The 20980-nt window shown below is 39.3% G+C and overlaps 1 protein-coding gene across 50 annotated transcripts in view; it reads right to left on the reverse strand.

Moving 5' to 3' along the window:
• Window positions 1-20980, reverse strand: part of MAP4K4 (mitogen-activated protein kinase kinase kinase kinase 4) — a 193070-nt gene that overhangs the window by 45376 nt on the left and 126714 nt on the right. For all 50 annotated transcript variants that reach the window (XM_045077684.1, XM_045077678.1, XM_045077686.1 and 47 more), the window contains exons 8-12: window positions 18896-18950; window positions 17328-17406; window positions 13729-13904; window positions 11293-11365; window positions 9615-9825 (exon numbers count right to left, since the gene is read on the reverse strand). In XM_045077684.1, coding sequence (XP_044933619.1) covers window positions 9615-9825; window positions 11293-11365; window positions 13729-13904; window positions 17328-17406; window positions 18896-18950 — 594 coding nt within the window. The remainder of the gene's footprint in view (window positions 1-9614; window positions 9826-11292; window positions 11366-13728; window positions 13905-17327; window positions 17407-18895; window positions 18951-20980) is intronic.

Consider the following 20980-nt stretch of genomic DNA (forward strand, 5'->3'; position numbering starts at 1 on the left):
CTTACATTTTAAATTTTAAACTACTAAGTACTTTAAAAAGTCATAAAGAATATAAGGCTTATATAAAAAATTAGGTTTTCCATTTCTCCTCACCCCCAGTTCTTATTCCCAAGGTAGAACCACTTTCAATGCTTTTAGCTTTACCCATAGTATTTACAACCCGATTTTTAAATTAAGTTTATAAGAGCTATTTAATTTTTTTCCACTTTAGACATCATCTGTTGATTTCTCCCAAAGAGTATCCCTCATACAGCACTATCATATGCTCCTAATCCAGTCCTGTAACAATTTCTGTTAAATGAAAATCATATTCAGGCAAACTTGAGTTTACTGGGGAGCTATTAGTTGCCTTAATTTTGCTGCTGTTGTCTGTTTCACTGGTCCATCACAAAATTATCTGTAATGTCTCTTTTTTAATTTTTTAAAAAGATTTTATTTATTTATTTGTCAGAGAGAGAGAGAGAGCACGAGTGAGCGTGCAAGCGCACACAAGCAGGCAGAGTTGGAGAAGGCGGCTACCTGCTGAGCAAGGAGCCTGATGCGGGACTCGATCCCAGAGCCCTGGGATCATGACCTGAGCTGAAGGCAGCAGCTTAACCAAATGAGCCACCCAGGCATCCCTGTAAAGTCTCTTATACCACCACAGATCTCCTTCCAATACAGTCAAAATTTCTTGTCTTAGAGACTGATTCTCACAGCCTCTCTTCCCCTCTGCCAACCAACACTGCTTGCTCTTCAGGAATCCTGTATTTGTCCACTAACTGACTCCTTCTCACCTCTCTCTTGTGCAGGATTCCATTTCCTAGAGCCCTTGTCAATTTATTCCTCATATGTGGGAACATATCCTCTAGCAGCTTCTTGAGGAGTAATAAAGACAAGGCAAAAGGCTTTTAGGGACTTTGCAGGCCAGGCCACAGAATTTTAACCCTCACAATGTACACGTAATTTTGGCCGAGACAAGTAATTTTCCCTCAGATTTCCACAAGTACAGCTATGTCATTTTCTAGTTTCTAACGGTGTTCCTGGAGACTCTCAGACCATTCAGATGACTGATAGATACTTAGTATAAGACCCATGCACACCCTTCTATACCTGCTCCCCACCATCGTGGCTTTCAGGATCCTCTTTTCATCCCAGACATTTTTAATGTCAAGACAATGTATGTGTGTTTCTATGGGTCTTTTTTTGTTCATTGTGCTGGGTACTCGATATATCTTTTAGTGCAGAATTTCTATTTCTTAGTTCTAGAAACTTTCCTTGAATTACTTTTGTGGTTCTCCCTATAGTAATTATTTCCTGGACCACCTAATTAAATGAAGTTAAAGCCCTTGGCTTGATTCTGTTTCTCTTCTGTTCCCCATAAACTTAACCCCCTCCCCCAACACACTCAAATACATATACCCCATACTTTCGGGAGTTTTTATTTATAAAAAAAACTTCTCAAAAATTCTTATTTTCTGGACATTCTTATGAATATTACATGTTCTTCTCATTCTAAGGATATTAAGATTCTGTACATGTGCGTACGTGTGAAATATTTAGTCTGTTCCCTACACTGTCTACGTCCTTCAAGGTCCTTCTTCCATTTGTCCTGGAATCTTTCACATTAAAGATTTTTCTCAGTGCCCACAATCTTGGTTGCCCACTCACATGTAAGACAGTAAAAAGCCACCTATAAGGGCTAGGAAGAACACTTGGTAATTAAGCTTTAATGCAAGGTGATGTGAGGCAGTACAGTCATTTCATTGGGGCCTTATGTCCCTTGAGCTAGGAATCTCTGCAATCTTCTAAGCATCCTCCCAATCTCCTGCCTGAGTTGAGTAGGAAGTGCAAAAGAGAAGGTGGCATCTGTGATAAGGTGGTTGCCAGCACTATGGGAGCTAAGGTGAGAGTGCTTACAGTACCTCTCTCTCCACATACTCAGTTGTACCGGAGTTCTCTAATGCTCTGAGGCTCTGAGTTCACTTTTTCTAGGAAGTCTGTATCTGCTCCAGCTGAGAAGGAGGAACGCAGCAGCCTGGGTGCCTGGGGTGGGAGAATCTAACTGTCCATATATACATGTTTTCAGCCTCACCTGTTGCCTCTCATTTTTTACTCTCTTCCAGAATTTGCAGTACTAGCCTTCTTAAAGTTTCCACTCTTCCATGCACTATCTAATTTCCACAATTTGGTTTCCTTTCTTGCTCTCCTTGTCCTTGTTGTTTATACCATTTTTGTTTGTTCAGTCACTTTACCAGGATTTCTCAATGGAAGTGAGATAAGCATCATATTGTTTTTGTTCAAATGTTTTCCAAAGTCAATATAACTGTTATTATGTAATTATTCAATGAAATTATCACAATTAAAAATTATTAGAAGTTTAATTCAAAATGCACACCATAAAATAACAGTAAGCAAACATCTTACAAACAAGAACAGGGTACAACTGATGCTTTCAATTGTCAAATGAAAACCTCCGAACGGCTTTTTCTTCTGTTTCCTATGAAAGTACCATACTCTTGGTTACTAGGTCAACACACAAAAAAACCCCATAAACTCCTTGAGAGCAGGAATCATGTTTTGCTCTTTTTCACTGTCGTAGATATCATAATAAATACTTTTTTGAGCTGAATCTAACCCTCACAAGGAACATATGGCAACCAAGACAAAAACCACTGTCTTGGAAGCCATTTAGCATTTAGAGTAATAAAAGACTAAAGAATCCATTCATATCTCTATGTCCTAATAAGATCCAATCAAATCATAAAGCCATCTTTAAAAAATTTTTTTTAAATTTTTTTAAATAAACATATAATGTATTTTTAGCCCCAGGGGTACAGGTCTGTGAATTGTCAGGTTTACACACTTCACAGCACTCATCAGAGCCACACCCCTCCCAATGTCCATAACTCCACCCCCCTCTACCTACCCCCCTCCCCCCAGCAACCCTCAGTTTGTTCTTCAAGATTTAGAGTCTCTTATGATTTGCCTCCCTCCCAATTCCATCTTGTTGCATTTACTCTTTTCCCACCCCTCAACCCCGACGTTGCATCTCCACTTCCTCATATCAGGGAGATCATATGATAGTTTTCTCTCTCCAACTAACTTATTTCACTAAGCATAATACCCTCTAGTTCCATCCACGTGGTCGCAAATGATAAAGCCATCTTTTTGAGATCACTTGTTGAGTACATAAAGACTTAAACAATAATGACTACATTTGGATAGTGCCTCATACTTTATACAACATATCCTTTATGCCTCAGGACATTCTATAATGTCCTTTAAAGAACTTTAAGGTGTCTCTGGAACTCAAATTAGAGATCTCAAGCCCAGAATTCCATTTAAGAATGGGTATAAATTTTAAGAATAAGTCCCTTCTTTCCAGAGATGCATCTAGGACTACAAATGATCCATTCATCCATTTGAGAAATATTAAGCACCATGATCAGAATACAAAGATAAACTAGATACAGTCCCTCTCCTTCAAGTCTCATAGTAACATAAGCCATATGCTTTTTAAAAAAATCCACAAGACAATGTGGAAAGTGCTAAGTTTCCTACAAATATCCTACTAAGCAAGTTTTGGTTTGTAAATCAACTGGTTAAAAAGACTGAGGCTAATGTTTTAAAAAAAAAGGCAATTACTGACTCCTCTTTAACATTTGAAACTGTAAACTGGACCAAGAGCAAGGTTCTAAACTACCAACCGTAAAACCACCTCACTCAGAACAGGCTCTCAATTTAAGGGAGGAGGGATAACTAAAACTAGAAGAAAGCCCTTAGTAAATGTATCTTACTAGACGGTTCAAGTGAAAAGCTGGCCTCTTACAATAGAACCTTGAAAGAAGGTAGCCAAAAACAAAATACATATGCCATCAACCATCAACCAAGTACCATGAATTCATACTGGACTAAACTTTTGCCTGTGATTTCAAATAACAAAACCTAGGAGATTCTAACAGACATGCCTTTTTCAGGCTTTCCCCACTAGGAATGATTAACATGATTTAATCCTGTGAAGCATTTGCAAACTGATGTAATCATTATTTCCTTAAATCACTCTTTGAAAACAAAATCAAACAAACTGAAAAACTGCACAACACTATAAAGTGATTTCCAAATCTCTAAAATTATAGAGCTCTCCTATTCCTCAAAATTTTCCCAAGCATGCCTAAGTATGTACTTTTCCAGCTATGCTTTAATTAGATTCCCTTTCTAGTCTGGTATTTAAAAGTAATATTTTCATCTCACATTCTAAAAACTTTTTCTAAACTTTTCACACTGATAATAGTGAGGTCCATTTAAATACACTCCACTGGAATTACTGGCCTTAGTAGAAACTAACTGACTTTAATAAACCAGACTGTTCTTCACATTCGGCTACCTCCAAGCACTTCTGAGGTCGTGTTACTTACTGCACAGATATACCATCAATCGTTGAGGTTTATTTGTACAAGTTCTGATGAAGCCTTAGTAGAAAAACTATTTGCTTCTACCCAAAGACAATTCTTTCCCACCTTCAGGCAACAAAGTAACATTTGCTGAATTAAGCTAACTCTTATAAAATTTTACTGTAAATATAACGGAACACTAGATTAGGATGTCAAAAGAACACAGGAGAACTTACATGGAGTTCTGAAAGACAAGACAACTACCCTCTGCAAAAAAAAAAAATCTGGAGCTGCCAACTTGATAGAAAGCAAGGTCTGGGCTGTAGGGGTACTAGCATGTATCACAGGTGGAACTGTATTAAAAAAAAAAGTTGCACTATAGTAATACTATAGTAATACACTATAGTAATACAGACTCTTGATTTGAGATAGACATGATCTGCCACACAAAGGCCCTTGTGTAGGCAAAGAGGGGTGAGGAAATTGTTCCTCTTGCTCTACGATACATGGAGACCCAGTTGGGGTAAAAGAGTCCACCATGGCTTCCTTCTAAGATCTCAGAGTCAATAAATACATGGGGCAGTTTACTAATTTTTTTATTAGAAAAAATTTTTTGTTTTCCTGGTGTTACAGGTTAACTTCAGTACAGATCTCACTTCACACAGAAGATTTATTTTTCTCTTGCTTTCCTTTGTTTTTAATTTCTTCCACTTCCAGCCACTCTCTAAAATTTTAGTCACTTTGGAATTTGTAGAAATGCTGGAAGTGATTATAACCAAGTGTCCTCTTGGTAGAATAAAAAGCAAAGAAATTGCTGGGGCTGCCATTAACACTGACCCCCAACTTGAAGCAACCAAAATCACAAAATGACAACTGCAACTCCAAGGCTAAAACAGTCTACAGAGCACAGGTACCATGGTCCTCTTCCCGAAAGGTAAGACTGGGTAGAGATAGGGAATTGGGTTTCTTACTTTCTTTCTTCCTCTTTTTTTTTTTAAAAGAAAGGATAAATTTTAACCTTAAATGAAAAGTTTGATTTTGACTCCTATATATACTAAAAATATCATTTATATACAGTTACAATACCCCAACCGTAAGGTACTGGTGTTATCATGGCTCCAAGGGCTTACTCAAAACAAATCTTCCCTTAGAAATTATCTTTTTTAAAGTTTACTAAAGTCGCAAACCAAAGCACAAACATATCTTGCTTTTACTAATAATTTGGTAAGTTTCCATCAGGTCGAAATAAAGAAATATAAACTATACAGGAAACTTATTTAAATACGTAAGAGGTTCAAAAACATATCCAAACTATACCAACTAATAATGTGATAATCTTAACTTAGACTACTGATCTTCCGCTCTTAATATTTGCATTAAAAAGAGACAAAGGGGCGCCTGGGTGGTTCAGTGGGTTAAAGCCTCTGCCTTCGGCTCAGGTCATGATCCCAGGGTCCTGGGATCGAGCCCCGCATCGGGCTCTCTGCTTGGCAGGGAGCCTGCTTCCTCCTTCTCTCTCTCTCCCTGCCTCTCAGCCTGCTTGTGATCTCTCCCTGTCAAATAAATAAATTAATTAATTTTAAAAAAAAGAGAGAGAGAGACAAAGAATGAGAAAACATGCTAATCAAGTATATGGATATAGGTCATGGAAGCAGGGAGAAACAGTTAATAGGTATCAAGACTCAATGCAATAAGAGTACAAACCATTAGGATAAGATGACACTATAATATCCTTCATCGTGCTTCCCCTCAAAGGGAAAGAATGGAATGGGAGGAAAAGCTGGTCTGAGAACAATTTTTATGGGAGAGAAAAAAAAAAAGAGCTAGTGGCAACATTCAAATTATTTTTCTTAAGTTTTTTTTTTTTCTAATTTTTTGGACAGAAAGAGTGATCACAAGTAGGCAGAGAGGCAGGCAGAGAGAGAAGGAGAAGCAGGTTCCCTGCTGAGCAGAGAGCCCAATGTGGGGCTTGATCCCAGGACCGTAAGATCATGACCTGAGCCGAAGGCAGAGGCTTAACCCACTGAGCCACTCTAAGGTGTCCCTTAGAGGCAACATTCTATATGAGGCAGAGGTGTGATGATGCATCTAAATATGAAAGGTAATATAGTCATGTTAACATTTTTGATGCAGGGGGTCATTACCACATGGGTTTCTGAATCTAGATGCAATACTTCAGTAAGTGGAGAACACCCTGAGCAGGTCCTGATAAGACTGAGGAGCAGACTCACCACATAAGGAGCTGTGAGGTCCAGGAAAGGACTAGACCGAAGCTGCTAGTGTGAATGCTGCCTGAGCTCCACATTCTCCCCCTTTCAGCCTAAGATCATCAGAAAACAAAAAAAGAAAATGGAAAATACAAACAGAAACCCCATTTCCAGCAAGATGAGAGACAGCATCGAAAATATTTGCAAGGACTTCTAAGACCTCCAGTTCACACAGGAGCCAAGGAGGAGGAAGTAGAGGAAGATAAAGGTGAAGGATCCTAGCAGCAGCACATCTCAATGAACAAAAGAAGAGCGGAGTATACATACCTACTGATTTCTTAAACATGAAGGGCCAAGCACTCATCTGCAGAGGGCCGATGAGTCGGATTTTGTGGCAGTTGCAAAGAAAGGAAAATCTGTACTCAGTTTCCCTACAACCTTGACTTTGGGGCCATTTCTTTTTGTCAATCACTGACAAATATTTGTTATCTTTCATTGGGGGGGGGGTCATTCCTTTGATTATTTTAAATAGACTCTAAGCTGGCGTGAAGCCCAAGGCAGGGCTTTATTTACCTCATGACCCCGAGAGATCAAGACCTGGGCTGAGATCAACAGTTGGACACTTACTATTAAGTGTCAATTTAATGTTACCATGCCACCCAGGCACCCCTTTTAGTCTTACTTGTCATTTATCTTATGACTGAGATGGACCATCTCTATCTACTTCGTTAATAACAAAAGGAATCCCTATTCCCCAAACAGTTCTGACTGAAGCTTTAATGTCAATAAAGAACTAAAAACCATTTATGGTTTAAATATTCCCAAATTACCTTCTGAGACCTAGAGTGTAGATAACGCTTAATTATCCTAAACTAGTAAAAAGGAACTAGATCATCAAGAATCCAAATTAGTGGATTCTACTCATGCAAATGTTCCCTGTTTGATACCCAGCTCCATCTTTCCTGATTAAGAGGTGCCAAGAGGTGACTCTGAATTTGAACTCTTACCGAGAAGCTGAAATTAAAGGGCTAACTGAAGCAAGTAAGTGCGAAGTTCTCATTTAGCCCACATCCCTAATCCTCTAGTCTTTGTTTTAACTAATAAAACAAAATGGCTGTCAAATTTCAGTCTCTCTCCTCTAGCCAGTGCCAGCCTTCACTGTGCAATCCTCCTCCCTACAGATGCTGGATAATGGACACTTGTCCCACTACCACTTGGGCTGAAAGCAATTTCCGTGGCATGTGTTACAAATGAGCTCGAGCTAATGTTATAAACCATCAAACTATCCTATATCGTGTCTTTAGGGAAAGTACAGTCCAGGGTTTAAACGGACAGTAGAAAATATTGCATAAAGAACTAGAAATAACCAGAGCCTCAACACTCAAGCATTCTCACATATGAATGGTCAGCATGCAACTTCAACAAACCCTAGACCACTCTGGGTTTTTGTTATGTTCAAAGAGCACTGAGAAGAGTCTTAAAAATAATACAAAAGAGGGACGCCTGGGTGGCTCAGTTGGTTAAGTGGCTGCCTTCGGCTCAGGTCATGATCCCAGTGTTCTGGGATCAAGTCCCACATCCAGCTCCTTGCTCGGCAAGGAGCCTGCTTCTCTTTCTCTCTCTCTCTCTCTGTCTGCCTGTGCTCACACTTCCTCTCTCTCTCTCTAACAAACAAATAAATAAAATCTTAAAAAAAAAAAAATACTACAAAAGAGTCTGCAAATAAACTGCAAAAAGAGGTAAACAGCACTGTGGTCCCTCTTACAGAGGAAGGTTATGTCCTATGTTTTCTTCCATAAGCCCGGGCTAAATATTTCTAGTCTCCTTAGTTAAAGGGAGCTGGTTTTCTAAACTAGGAACAAAGTATAAAGTTTTCAGATTCAGATTCAGACTACAAAACACACAAAACAAAAATTCCCCCTAATCATGAAATACTCTTAAAAAACTTGGGTAATATCCCATGTGTTGTTATTTACATTAAACTCCACTGTTAAGTATCAATACAGGGCTTCCTTCTTGTTTTATGTTCTTTTTCTGCTGTAAGAAATATGAATCAAGGTGAATTAATTAAACAGGAACAGAAACTGAAACTACTATGAATGAGAAAAGTGAAGTTGTACTATTATGAATGAGAAAACTGGAGCTGTGAAATATAAAATAATAGGAAAAAAACTAAAAGGTTTTTTTGAGTGTGTTTGTGCCCCAAGTGAAATAGAAATGATGCTTCTATGAAGTACAAATGAAAAAGCTCTGGGTAACCACACCACCAATGTTAGTAGTACTACTGAATTAAATGAGCAGGTAGTACAAAATATAGTTCCTTACTGCAGAACAGAACTAATTCCACTACATTAACAACTAGATTACAGAAGATCAGGTGGATTATATCCAACGTAATTATTTTCTCATCTATAGTCTTCTTCTTAAAGATTTTAAGTCATCTCTACACCCACTGAGCTGGAACTCACAACCTGAGATTAAGAGTTGCAAGCTCCACTGACTGAGCCAGCCAGGCACCCTTTTCATCCCTTACTCTTAAATGTACCTATAGTTGAGGCATTTATTTAAAACAAAACAAAACAAAAAAAAACTAAAGCTAAGGCATTCATAGAAAAAACATTTTTCCTGTGGAAAAGTCTGAAGTTTCAGAAAAATATGTACATGTGAACTTGGACCCAGAGGCCAAGGAAAGAAAAGAAATCGGGTCAAGCCTGAGCTTGCCAACTTAAACCACAAACAGAAACAGCCTTTACAGAACTGGTATGATGCTATCTCTGTGCCCCTGCTGTTCTGCATCTAAGCAAAATATGATGATGAGTAACTGTGGGGCAGGTCCTTGAGTTTTTACAAGCAAGGAAAACATTCCTTCACAAGGAATGTGAAGGCCTGCTAGTCGAAAGCATAAGCTTTCCCTCCGAAATCACCTGAGCAGGTAAGCCAGGGGAAAAGTATTATATCAGGTGGCCACAGAAAACATTCCTTTGAGTGTCTGGCTAACAAAAAGAAAACCAACTGGACATTTCCCTTTTCCTACCTCTTCTAGTCGACGCCTCTGTTCTTTCTGTTGCTCAATCCGTTTCTGCCTCTCTGCCAGCAGCTGCCTTTTATATTCTTCTTGCTCCCGGAGCTGTTGCTCCTGTAGTAACTGCTGTCTCCGAAGAGCCTCAGAACGTTCCTTGTTCTCCTGTTGCAGTCTCAAGAAATCCCGCCGAAGCGTTGACTCACCAGGCACGTTGACGATGGAGCTAGAGGAGGAGGCAGGGCTTTCAGGGGTGCGCACACATCACTCTGCCCTCCAAGTGAGACTGGGGCCTCGGTGTCCTATTCTAGTCATCCTTCTAATGAGTTCCTCCCACTCTGAGGCTCAACTAATAAATCCATGGGAATAACTGTATCTACAGTTCAACAGTATTACATATTTTATCCATTTCACAAATATCTTCAAACTCCATCCTGGATACTTGAAAGACATCTCTACTTAGGATTCTCATATCAACTCTCAAACTCTGTAAAAGGAAAAGTTGGAAATCCCCTTCTTCAACTTCATGAGTAGAAGCGGAACCACCTTCCTCTCTAACCACCTTACTTCCCACCAAGTCTTACCACGTTGCCCTCCCACTGCTTGCTTCCCGAATAAGCGGCTGAACTCAAGTGGGTTCCAAGAATGAGCCATTGCACAGATAAACAGCATCATCGCTAGCTGATCTCATCACTGAGAGCCACTGCTCCACTTTCACTACCCAGAATAACATGGCAAATCAATCTCCTTCAACAGCCTCTTTCCCTGTATCATGCTCCCACCCAAAACAACTACATTGCTCAAGAAATCAGTTCAAATTACTCCAAAATATTTAGTCTCAAATGGATTCAAATATTCTACTATGTAAGCAGAAAAACATATAGGGTTTTAACAATATATTTTCTTATCTCTTCATATGCTCTCTCTAAAACTCCCACTGCCTATACATAGGTCTCCACAGGTCTTTCAACATACCCTTCCAGACTCCTTTTGTTCAATGAGTCAAGTTACATGTAGCTGAAAGCATGAAGGACTGCCAGGCAAGATCATACTAAAATTTTAAAACCTCCCTGGATAATTAGTTACTGCAAGATTCATACCACCAAACCTTCAACCTTCTGCTTCACTGTACCTTGGGGGAAGCCACAGATATCCAAACCACAGACTCTAAGATTAATCAGGACAGAATATACATAAGCAGAAGAAATGAACTGCTGATAACCACACTTGTGGGAAGAACAAAACCAAACCAAACAACATTTTGGGAAAGCCTGCCATGTTTTTCAATAGACACCCAACTGCCCGGGCAGGACAAGCCTTTGGAGCAGGACTGTTTTATACGCTGCACAGCACATACTGTCCATGCCTCCCAGAGCAGCAGTGCCTGCGGCAGGCCCCTCATTCCCAGAACCAAACAGCCCTACGCACTGCCACGTGATAGGGGAAGAGAATGCAATCTCAGGAAAGCACCACTGGATAAGAGGATCCAGAGGGGGAGAATGTTTAATAGATATCTTTCAAAGGATGAAAAAGAATGAAGATGTTAAGGCACTTCTAAGGCACTTGAAGATTTCTTGAAATTCTGGCGTCGATATGAAACAATTTCTTCATAAAGCAGGAAGTTGAACAGTGAGTTCATTTAAAATGATAAAGTGAGCTCAATTACAATGATAAAGTGAGGCTTTATCATCACCTTGGCTCTCCTTCCTGTTCAGGCACTTCCTCCTCTTCTTCCTCACTTCCACTGTACTCATACTCGGTTTCATCTACAAAGAAAAGGGCAAGATAAATGGGACAGTTCACAAATCATGACACAAGCATGTATAGGCAAGCATCTCCAAGAGTGTAACAGCAGAAAACAAACAATATGTCCTTTATGAAAATAATGTGTACAGAGAACCTGGAGGTAGGAGGAGCGTGACATCCAATTCCCACAATCAGCAAACAGCGGCATTCCCTGGGCTACCCTTACTTTGCATGGAAGAGCAGATTCCACTGCATTCAAGACCACTCCTCATGGGATGCACTGGGGAGGGGGTATAGGGCGGTGAGAAGGGCTCTCAAACTCTGCCCACATAAGAAAAGCGGCCCCAAAGCATCAGCAAATTTGGAAAGAACCCTTGATGCCAAAATGTGAAAGAAAGAGACTTAACGGCCCAAACTAAGGCAACTAGGAGATGTCATTTGGTTACTGTTGGCACTTAGGGAGCTAACAAAACCGGGAGAAAGTTCTGCAGGACTGACCGTGGGTGAAGCACAGGAGACACTCAAAGCATAAAGACACAAAATTAAATGTTCCCACAAGTTACAAAGATGAAGGCAGGGAAAAACAGATGCAGAAACAATATAGCAAAAGCAGGAAAGAAAAGTTGCTCTCCTTTCACCAGATTAAGACCAAGTTCCAACATGAGTCACCTGTTTTCACTTCAACAGGTTTTATGCCATTTTCCCCAAAGTAACAGTCCATTTTATTAGACCCTGTACCTAATGTCAGTACCTAACTTTGAGGGAGCATTGCACTCCAGAGAGTAATCAAAACTAGAAAGGCCGAAGAGATCTACAAAATAAATCAATTCACAAAACACACTTCCAACTTTTTTCAGAGATACGAAGTTGAAAGTCAGTGTCCTGGTAAGAAAAACAAGTCTGACTACTTAAAATGGGGTTCAGTCTATATCATATATAATTGTAGATTAATATATCTACAACTTCAGCAGTTACCATCTATGACATTAGTTCTTTTCATTGCTAGACAATCAAAACTATGTAATTTTCAGGAAGATTAAAATAAGCTAGCTTCTAAAGGAAATTCCAACCTAAATAATCTTTGGACTCCTTCAAATAGTACTGTGTTACGTTTAAAGTTTTGTATTATAAACTATTCCTTTTTGACGCAAGGATGAGGGTATTTGAAAGGTAAGTGAAAGCCAATGGGGAAAAAGGCCACTGTAACTTGAAAACTAAAAAATGAAGATAAAGTGCTCCACTGTTCCAACCTGCAAATGTGCACAAGTCTCCAGGCTGAGCATCTGGTAAACACTTGGCACATAGCAAATGTTCCTGGATTCTGAGCTATCATTAAGAAAATAAATACTGGGAAAATTATCCAATGTAAAAATAACTTTTCCCTAAGAAAAAGCTTTACTTTCAAACTTTAGTTCACTTGTAACTACAAGGCTTAACGTACAAAGCTTAATTACTTTTATAACTGAATATATCAGAGGGCCAGAAAGTTGTGAGCATCACTGATGATTTAGCTCTGAAGACTGAAATGAACATGTAAATAGCTCAGTACCGTCCTCCAAAGAGGGCTGTGAACAACTCTTTTATCACCTCGAACTTGCACTTTATTTAGTTTCTTCTTTGATCTTGAAGTTTGAATGTCAAGAAATATTTATTATCATGATGCCAGGTATTTAAATGTTGTTCTAGAAGGTTATGGTAAGAAGTCACAAAACACAAAGATCACCATGACTCGAGGCAATAGGGAGGGCTGGAAAGACAGGGATGAAGCCTGACCATACCTTGCTGGACAGAGGGGAACATAGGGCACTTCAGGCAGGTGGGCACAAAACATGTAAAGATACAAAACCAAGATACTGGGAACAGAAAGGGACATTAAATGATTGACATAAGGGCGTGTCTGTGTTATGCCGTAATGAGAAAAAAGTAGTCAGGCTGGACCACGCCACCTGCAGAGTTAAGCAGTAAGAAACCAAGGGGGTTCTTGAGCAGGAGAGAAACGAGTGAGCACACCGATATGGACAGTCACAGCTGATGCTCAATAACCCTTGAGTGATGCACTCAGAACACAAACACCCTTAAGGAAGTAAAAAGAGCAGCACGAAGACATGCTCCTGAGGGGGAACAAGAGAAACAGCCTCCCATGTTGACCAGCCACAGCACTGTCTCTCTGGTGTCTGCCTGGTGACACACCATGCAGTTCTGGTCAGCTCGACCTGAGCCAGGCTGGACCCAAGGCTCATGACTGACCTGCAGAGCAGACACAAGCTACTCCAGTCCTGGCAAAGAAAGCACACACTCCTGGGTGGAAAGGGAGAAACCTATTCTAGAGGAAAAAACCTAAAATACTATGTTTTCAAAATGAAAATAAAAAACAGGTCAGTACCTTTCTCTCCTCTCTTCTTTCTGGTCCGGTCTATATGGTCCTTAAGCTGGATTCTCACTTGCCTTTCATTTGGCTGATCCCTTATAAAAGGATGTTTCAAAAGCTGCTCTGTGGAGGGTCGCTGCATGTAATTCTTCACCAGGCACCCTTCTATAAAACTAAAAAATTTCTTTGACCTGTAACAGGAAGTAAAAAGGATCATCAAATTTCTACTGCAAAGAGCACGACTCCCTAATATGAGTGAATAATTAGTCTGAAAACATATAAGAGATTCAGAATTCACTGTGAACATTCTCCAAATGCACAGGATAGTATTAGGAACTCGGGACCATGGTGGATAAGAAGCATCATTTAAGCATGGTTGAAGAGTTATGTCACATCACGACAATAAATCACCAACAGAGAGCTTTGAAGGAAGTCAGATTTAAACAAACTGGGTTTAAATGTAAGGTTGCTTATTAGTCACTGAATTATTCACTTATTGTTGCTTATTAATCACTGAGAAGGCAAGGGGGTAAAGGGAGGCTTTTGTGAAAATGAAGGCAGACAGAGACAGCAGATGCGTGGAACCTAAAAGACAAGGACGGACAGAGATAAGAAGTCAGGTAAGTGACCAAAGGCTGGGGCCCTTGAACCTGTTAATATGACATTTCAATCAGTTTCCAACTGATTTATCTATCAATTCTCTAGGCTTAAAGTACATAATAGTTCTGAAGGGGGTAAGGACTTTGTCATCTACATTCACCCTACCAGCTACTTCTACTTTTGACTGTTTCTCCATGCCTGCCTCATGATAACCCCATCCCTAGCCTTGGCTGAAACACTCACCCATCCTATCTTCTAAGACTCAAGTAAGGCATCGTCTCTTTAAGTGGGGCTTTCCGGGCACACTCCACCCCTATGCGCCCCCAAATTAGGAATCTTTCCCCTAGGATGTCTGCATTTAATGACTGCACACATCATGTTTATCCTTCTGTCTCCTCTGCTGAGGTACAGGTCAGGAACTGGTTCCGATTTTTCAATTTGTCAGCAATGCCCAACACTGAGCATGGGCAGACCACAAGAGGTATGCAATAAATTTTTGTTGAATGAATGAGTTGTTCAGTCTTAAAAATGTGATTTAGAAAATCAGTTCTTTCCAATTACTTCGCTGCTTTTAAGAATCACTTCTACTGTCTTGTATTTCCATTCAAACTTACCATTTTTTTCAATTCAACAAATATTTATGTATCAACAATTTACATTTGTTTATGCTAGGCTTTATAAGAAATACACATAGGAAATAAAATGGAGGAAATATATGTATACCTAACAGCAGATGTGTAATAAAACTTCCAGAGGAAGAAAGAAAAGAACTACTGCTACAGGAGGTTAGACATCAAGAAAACATAGGATAGCTGATATTCTAGAGAAGGGAAAGAGAAGCCATCATTCCAAAACAAAAGGAAAAAACATAACAAAGGTAGAAAAGTACAAAAAAGTAATGAATCGTTTTCTGATACTAGTATGAAAAGTAGAAAAGAAGAGAAAAATAGGTCAGAGTCAGCTCCGAGAAGGGCCCTCAAAGTCACTCAAAGTTGCGACTTTATCCTGTGGTTATTGAGAATCTTGTAGTGGACCTGTTTTAACACAGAGATTCCTCAATTCCATTGCTCACAAAGACCACTTGAGGAGTTTATCAGAAATATAAATACCTGAGTCATTCCTTGGACCTACAAACCAGAAACACTTTGAGGCTGAAACCCTAAATTAAAAGATTCCAAAGGGATTCTCACCTACCATGTCTACAAATGAACATTTGGGAATCAATGATCTATAATATATTCTTTAAAACCAATTGTCAAGTTCTGCTGGGAGAGTGTTTGCTGACACTTCTCCAAAACCACCAGCAGCAATGTACATTGGTGGATAGGAAGACAGCAATCAGAAAGGAGGAAGAACATTAGGTGTACAATCATCTCATCCTTTTAGAATACTTAGGTAAAATGACAGCAATGACGTAAATGGATGAAAATGCATCTAAGTTTAGAGAAAGTTTTATGTAAGAACACACAAAGAATCTGTCATCTACATCTGTCTCTCTACATCACTGTATTATACGCACAGTGGTTAATCTCAAACTGCAAGTAATGGACAGAATAATCAAGAGTGCGGCCAGCTGAAACACTTGTGAATTACACGGTACTCTGAAGACAGAGCATAAACTCCATTTAAAAAAAAAAAACAAAACAAAACAAAAAAAACATTGCTTCATTTAGTTGGATAGTGCTACCCCAGCCCCACAGCTTACTCCTTGGTGATGCCCACTATACACATTTGGTTTCCCTAGAGTTGGCCATCATAGATGTCCAGAATTATCAAGTTTCAATACAAGAGGCCAATTAGGGCTAAATTGGCAACCATACTGCCTTAAGAGAACTCTCTAAAACCTGGTAAGTGGAACTAGATAAGCTCAGTTATCTGGAGCAGAGTGTGGTTAAAGACAGGATAAAAAAGAATGAGAAAAATCCTGCCAGCAAACAAAAGGTGGGGAGAGGCAGTGAGGAATAGGGAGAAGTGTGAGAGAAACAAAGAGTAAAACTACGCATGCGCATATAATGCCCACAGACAGGAAAAGAGAACTACAGGACATCAGAAGATGAGCAACCAAGAGCAGAGCAGATAGGAAGAGCTAAAAGACCAATTCCAGAAGAGAAGAAGGCTTGAAATTGAGATCTTGTGCATATTTCACAATTAGAGTCAAGAACCCAAGAGAAGACATCACTTAACTGGAAAATCAGTGAGAACAGTTTCAGAAGGGGAAAGCAACCACCATGGTAGTGGGTGTGGCACTAGTAAGATAGATGAGCCCAGGAAACCAGAAAGGAAAGGGGAGAGGGCCCACGGGCATGAGGAGCTGGAGTGGAGACAGAAGTGTGAGGAGAGCACTGGGAAAAAGTTCAAGAGGAAACAAGTAAGCAAAATTCTCAGGTGAAAACAGAGCACTATCCTTTCCCTCAACACTTTTTAAAACTAAACCCAATCAACAGCTTCCCCCACCACCAAAATTCTTGATGCTTTTGCCGAGGAGGGTCACCATCATTGCCCTTCACTGATAAGCGACTTATTTTGAGCAAACATGTGAGGGCTGCAGGGAGAAAGATGGCAGCCCAAAGACAGGACCATTCCTTTCATTTCTGGAATGAAAAAAGATGCACTTAATTTCAGTGTTTTACAACAATTACAGTAAATGTCTCCATTAACATTCAAATCTATTTCACCTGAGGAGCAGCAAAGTCAGTACAGCTTTGCTTTTGAACGTGAAAACGCTTAGGAATGTATTATACTTACAAGAGGGCTTAAATATTAAAATCAAACTTTTTTCCTTAACCATGTTACAGTGTTTCCTATGGTCACTTGTCACTATTTTGTAATTAAGAGAGAATTTATCAAGAAAAAAACATTTTAAAAATGACACTTTTTAACTGGAGTTTCAGGGCACTTGTTACGTTCTTTGGGAACTGGAATGCCTAGAATCTTGTCTTGGAATGAAACTGAAAAGGAACAATTTTTTGTAAAAAGGAAAGAGCAACAACAACAACAAAGCATACATAGCTTACCATTTTTTTGACTTCAGCCTGGGAGGAGGGTTTCTGGGAATGAGAAACAGTGCTCTCATTGGATGCATGTCACAGAGAGCTGGGGAGAGGAGATGGTGGCGTCAGTATGGTACTTATTTTACTCATTTGTAATTTCTAGGGCTCACTCAAAATATCAAATGTGCTGTCCCATCACCTGTCTGACAATCTTTATGTCAAGCAGTCTAGACATTCAGCAATGAGCCCTAGGGCATACCCTGAGTTCCCCATTTAAACACAGCAAAATATCGAGAGGTCAAGAGCAACAAGAAGAATATACAATTTTAAATTGACATTGAAAGTTTTCGTAAATCAAAGGTAAATACAGATTCACAGTTTTAAGGGAGCGAACAGCTTAAGTTTCTAAATCATCTATAAGACTGAAATGAAAATAATTTTATTATCATGGAGTCGTGGTGCAGATTATATCAGGCAAGGCTTGTAAAGGCATTCATACAGTGCCTAGACAGGGTGAGTGGCAATAAAGACCTCCCGCAATGTTAACTGTTCGTTCGCTGTCATTCTAGGAAGGAGCAAAGACCACAGAATAAAAGAGACTATTAGATTCTGTGCAAGTACCGTTTGTACTTCCATCACTTGTTCAATAGAGCTATGTTCGGGGCATATGCACATATTAACATGTCACAATAGGTAATACGCATTTTTGTGTGTTTATTTACCTTCATGAGAATCTTACAAGGCAGCTGGGAAATGGGGACCAAAGAAGACAATCTATTCCCACTGTGAAAGAAAACTGAAACAAAGGATCTGGCAATGAGCCCCTGCCTCAATTCCTCAGACGGAAACATGAGGAAACATATGTTGGTCAAGACTGACATCCATTTCTTGTACTGCGAACTAATTTTTAGGCATTGGAAATTTTTTTCATTCATTCAACAAATATTTATTCAGCAGCAACTATCCAGCAGACAAGTATACATTCTCTGTATACCCCTTTTCTTAAGGGGACAGCAAATAACGCTGTTTTGTTTCTGTTCTCTGAAGTTCTACACCGTCTCTGCTCAAAAATCAATTTTATGAAGCTGGCATTCAGTTAATTCAAAGGAGAAGGAAATTTCACAAGCAACCAAAAAAAAATAAATAAATAAATAAAAATAAAACAAAAAACCTACAATAAACCCAGACCTTATTCTACAGATAAAAAGTTATGCCTCTGTCAAGTCAAACATAAGTATTACTAAAATTTCATGTGTTAGGACCAGTTACACGTGCTAGGATTTAGTTTCACTGAAGTTTAAAGTGTAAAATGAAAACTACTGCCTATTATCTAATGTCATCATAATTTCATGTCATACACCTGAATACAACTTAAACGGATAAAATGTAACCTACAGACTTCAAGGATCTTCAAAAGGAACGGTGGATGCCAAGAATCATTTTACATCTAAAACTTCACTGTTTTTATGCTTCCTTCATCTGAATGTCCCACCAGGAATGGCTTTACCCATGAAACCATTCTGTTTGAAGACTTGAGACTAGGTTTAAGTCACATACAACAACTGGGCTAAAAAGCAAAGAATGTTACTTACGGGGAGCACCTTCTGCCATCTCAATGGCTGTAATACCACAAGACCAAAGGTCACTCTGCAAAAATAAAACAGTATATACAGGTACCAGATTAGACATGAAGCCACTAACTTACTACGGCTGGTTACTCATACAAATGATACAAAGGCATTTCTGAAAAGAAGTCTGCCATGAAATTAAAAGCAAATAAATATGCAAGAAAAATTTCCAAATGAATGAATGAATGAAAAAACAAAGATGAAATTGGTTTGCTAATTAGAACCACTCACATCTATGACTGAAGTAGAGGTGACCTATAGAAAAGCTGCTCTGTGTCACTGCATACTCTGTTGCTCAGTATGTTTCATTTCTTTCTTTTTTTTTTTTTTAAAGATTTTATTTATTTATTTGACAGACAGAGATCACAAGCAGGCAGAGAGGCAGGCAGAGAGAGGAGGAAGCAGGCTCCCCACTGAGCAGAGAGCCTGATGCGGGGCTTGATCCCAGGACCCTGAGATCATGATCCAAGCCGAAGGCAGAGGCTTTAACCCATTGAGCCACCCAGGCGCCCCAGTATGTTTCATTTCTTTACATTCAGTAACTTAGACTCCTGGACCAGATTTATGTTAAATTTTATGTTTTATGCCACTATCTCAAATTTAATTAAGATGTTAAAATTTTAAAGGCTAACCTGAAACTAATATAACACTATGTGTTAATTATACTTGAAATAAAAATTTTTTTGAACTGTAAAGGCTAGAAAGCACTCTTCTATAAAAGGTCCAACAGCTGAATTAATAAAATCTACCAGAGTTCACTAATTTGACTCACACTGCTGATGAGCCTCTCCACTCAAACTTTAATAATGGGTAATCAATAAGCTGCCTTTCTGTGCATGGAATCTCTTCTGAGTCCCCGGAAATATTAATTTTAAAACTTGATTTTAATTTACTCCCCACTCAAATACAAGTTCCATGAGGGCAGGCACTTTTTTTTTAAATGTATAATGTATTATTTCCCCCAAAGGTACACATCTATGAAACATCAGGCTTACACATTTCACAGCACTCACCATAGCACATACCCTCCCCAATGTCCATAACCCAGCCACCCTGTCCCTACACACCACCCCCTACAAACCCTCAGTTTGTTTCCTGAGATTAAGAGTCCCTTATGGTTTGTCTCACTCCTGATTCCATCTTGTTTCATTTTATCCTTTCCTACCCCCCACAACCACCCCCGCCTCTCAAATTCCTCATATCAGAGAAATCATATGACAATTGTCTTTCTCTGATTGACTTATTTCTTAGCATAATACTCTCTAGTTACAAATGGCAAATTTTGAATTTTTGATGGCTGCATAATATTCCATTGTATAAATGTACCACATCTTCTTTATTCATTCATCTATTGATGGACATCTAGGTTCTTTCCATAGTTTGGCTATTGTGGACACTGCTGCTATAAACGTCCAGGTGTACATACCCCTTCAGATCACTACATTTGTATCTTTAGGGTAAATACCCAGTAGTGCGATTGCTGGGTCATAGGGTAGCCTTATTTTCAACTTTTTGAGGGACCTCCAGACTATTCTTCAGAGTGGCTGCACTAGTTTGCATTCCCACCAACAGTGTAGGGGGATTCCCCTTTTTCGGCATCCTTGCCAATGCCTGTTGTTTCTTGACTTGTTAATTTTCTGACTAGTGTGAGGTGGTATCTCACTGTGGTTTTGATTTGTATTTCACTTTTTCATGTATCTGTTGGCCATCTGGATGTCTTCTTTGCTAAAATGTCTGTTCATGTCTTCTTCCCGTTTCTTGATTGGATTATTTGTCGTTTGGGTTTTGAGTTTGAGAAGTTCATTATAAACTTTGGATACTAGTCCTTTATCTGTTATGTTATTTGCAAATATCTTCTCCCATGCTGTTGGTTGTCTTTTGGTTCTGTTGACTGTTTCCTTTGCTGTGCAAAAGCTTTTGATCTTGATGAAGTCCCAATAGTTCATTTTTGCCTTGCTTCCCTTGACTTTGGCAATGTTTCTAGAAAGAAGTTGCTGTGGCTGAGGTCAAAGACGTGGCTGCCTGTGTTCTCCTCAAGGATTTTGGTGG

This window comes from Mustela putorius, unplaced genomic scaffold (genome assembly GCF_011764305.1).
Source record: "Mustela putorius furo isolate JIRA1106 unplaced genomic scaffold, ASM1176430v1.1 tig00000224_pilon_pilon_pilon, whole genome shotgun sequence".
NCBI lineage: Eukaryota > Metazoa > Chordata > Mammalia > Carnivora > Mustelidae > Mustela > Mustela putorius.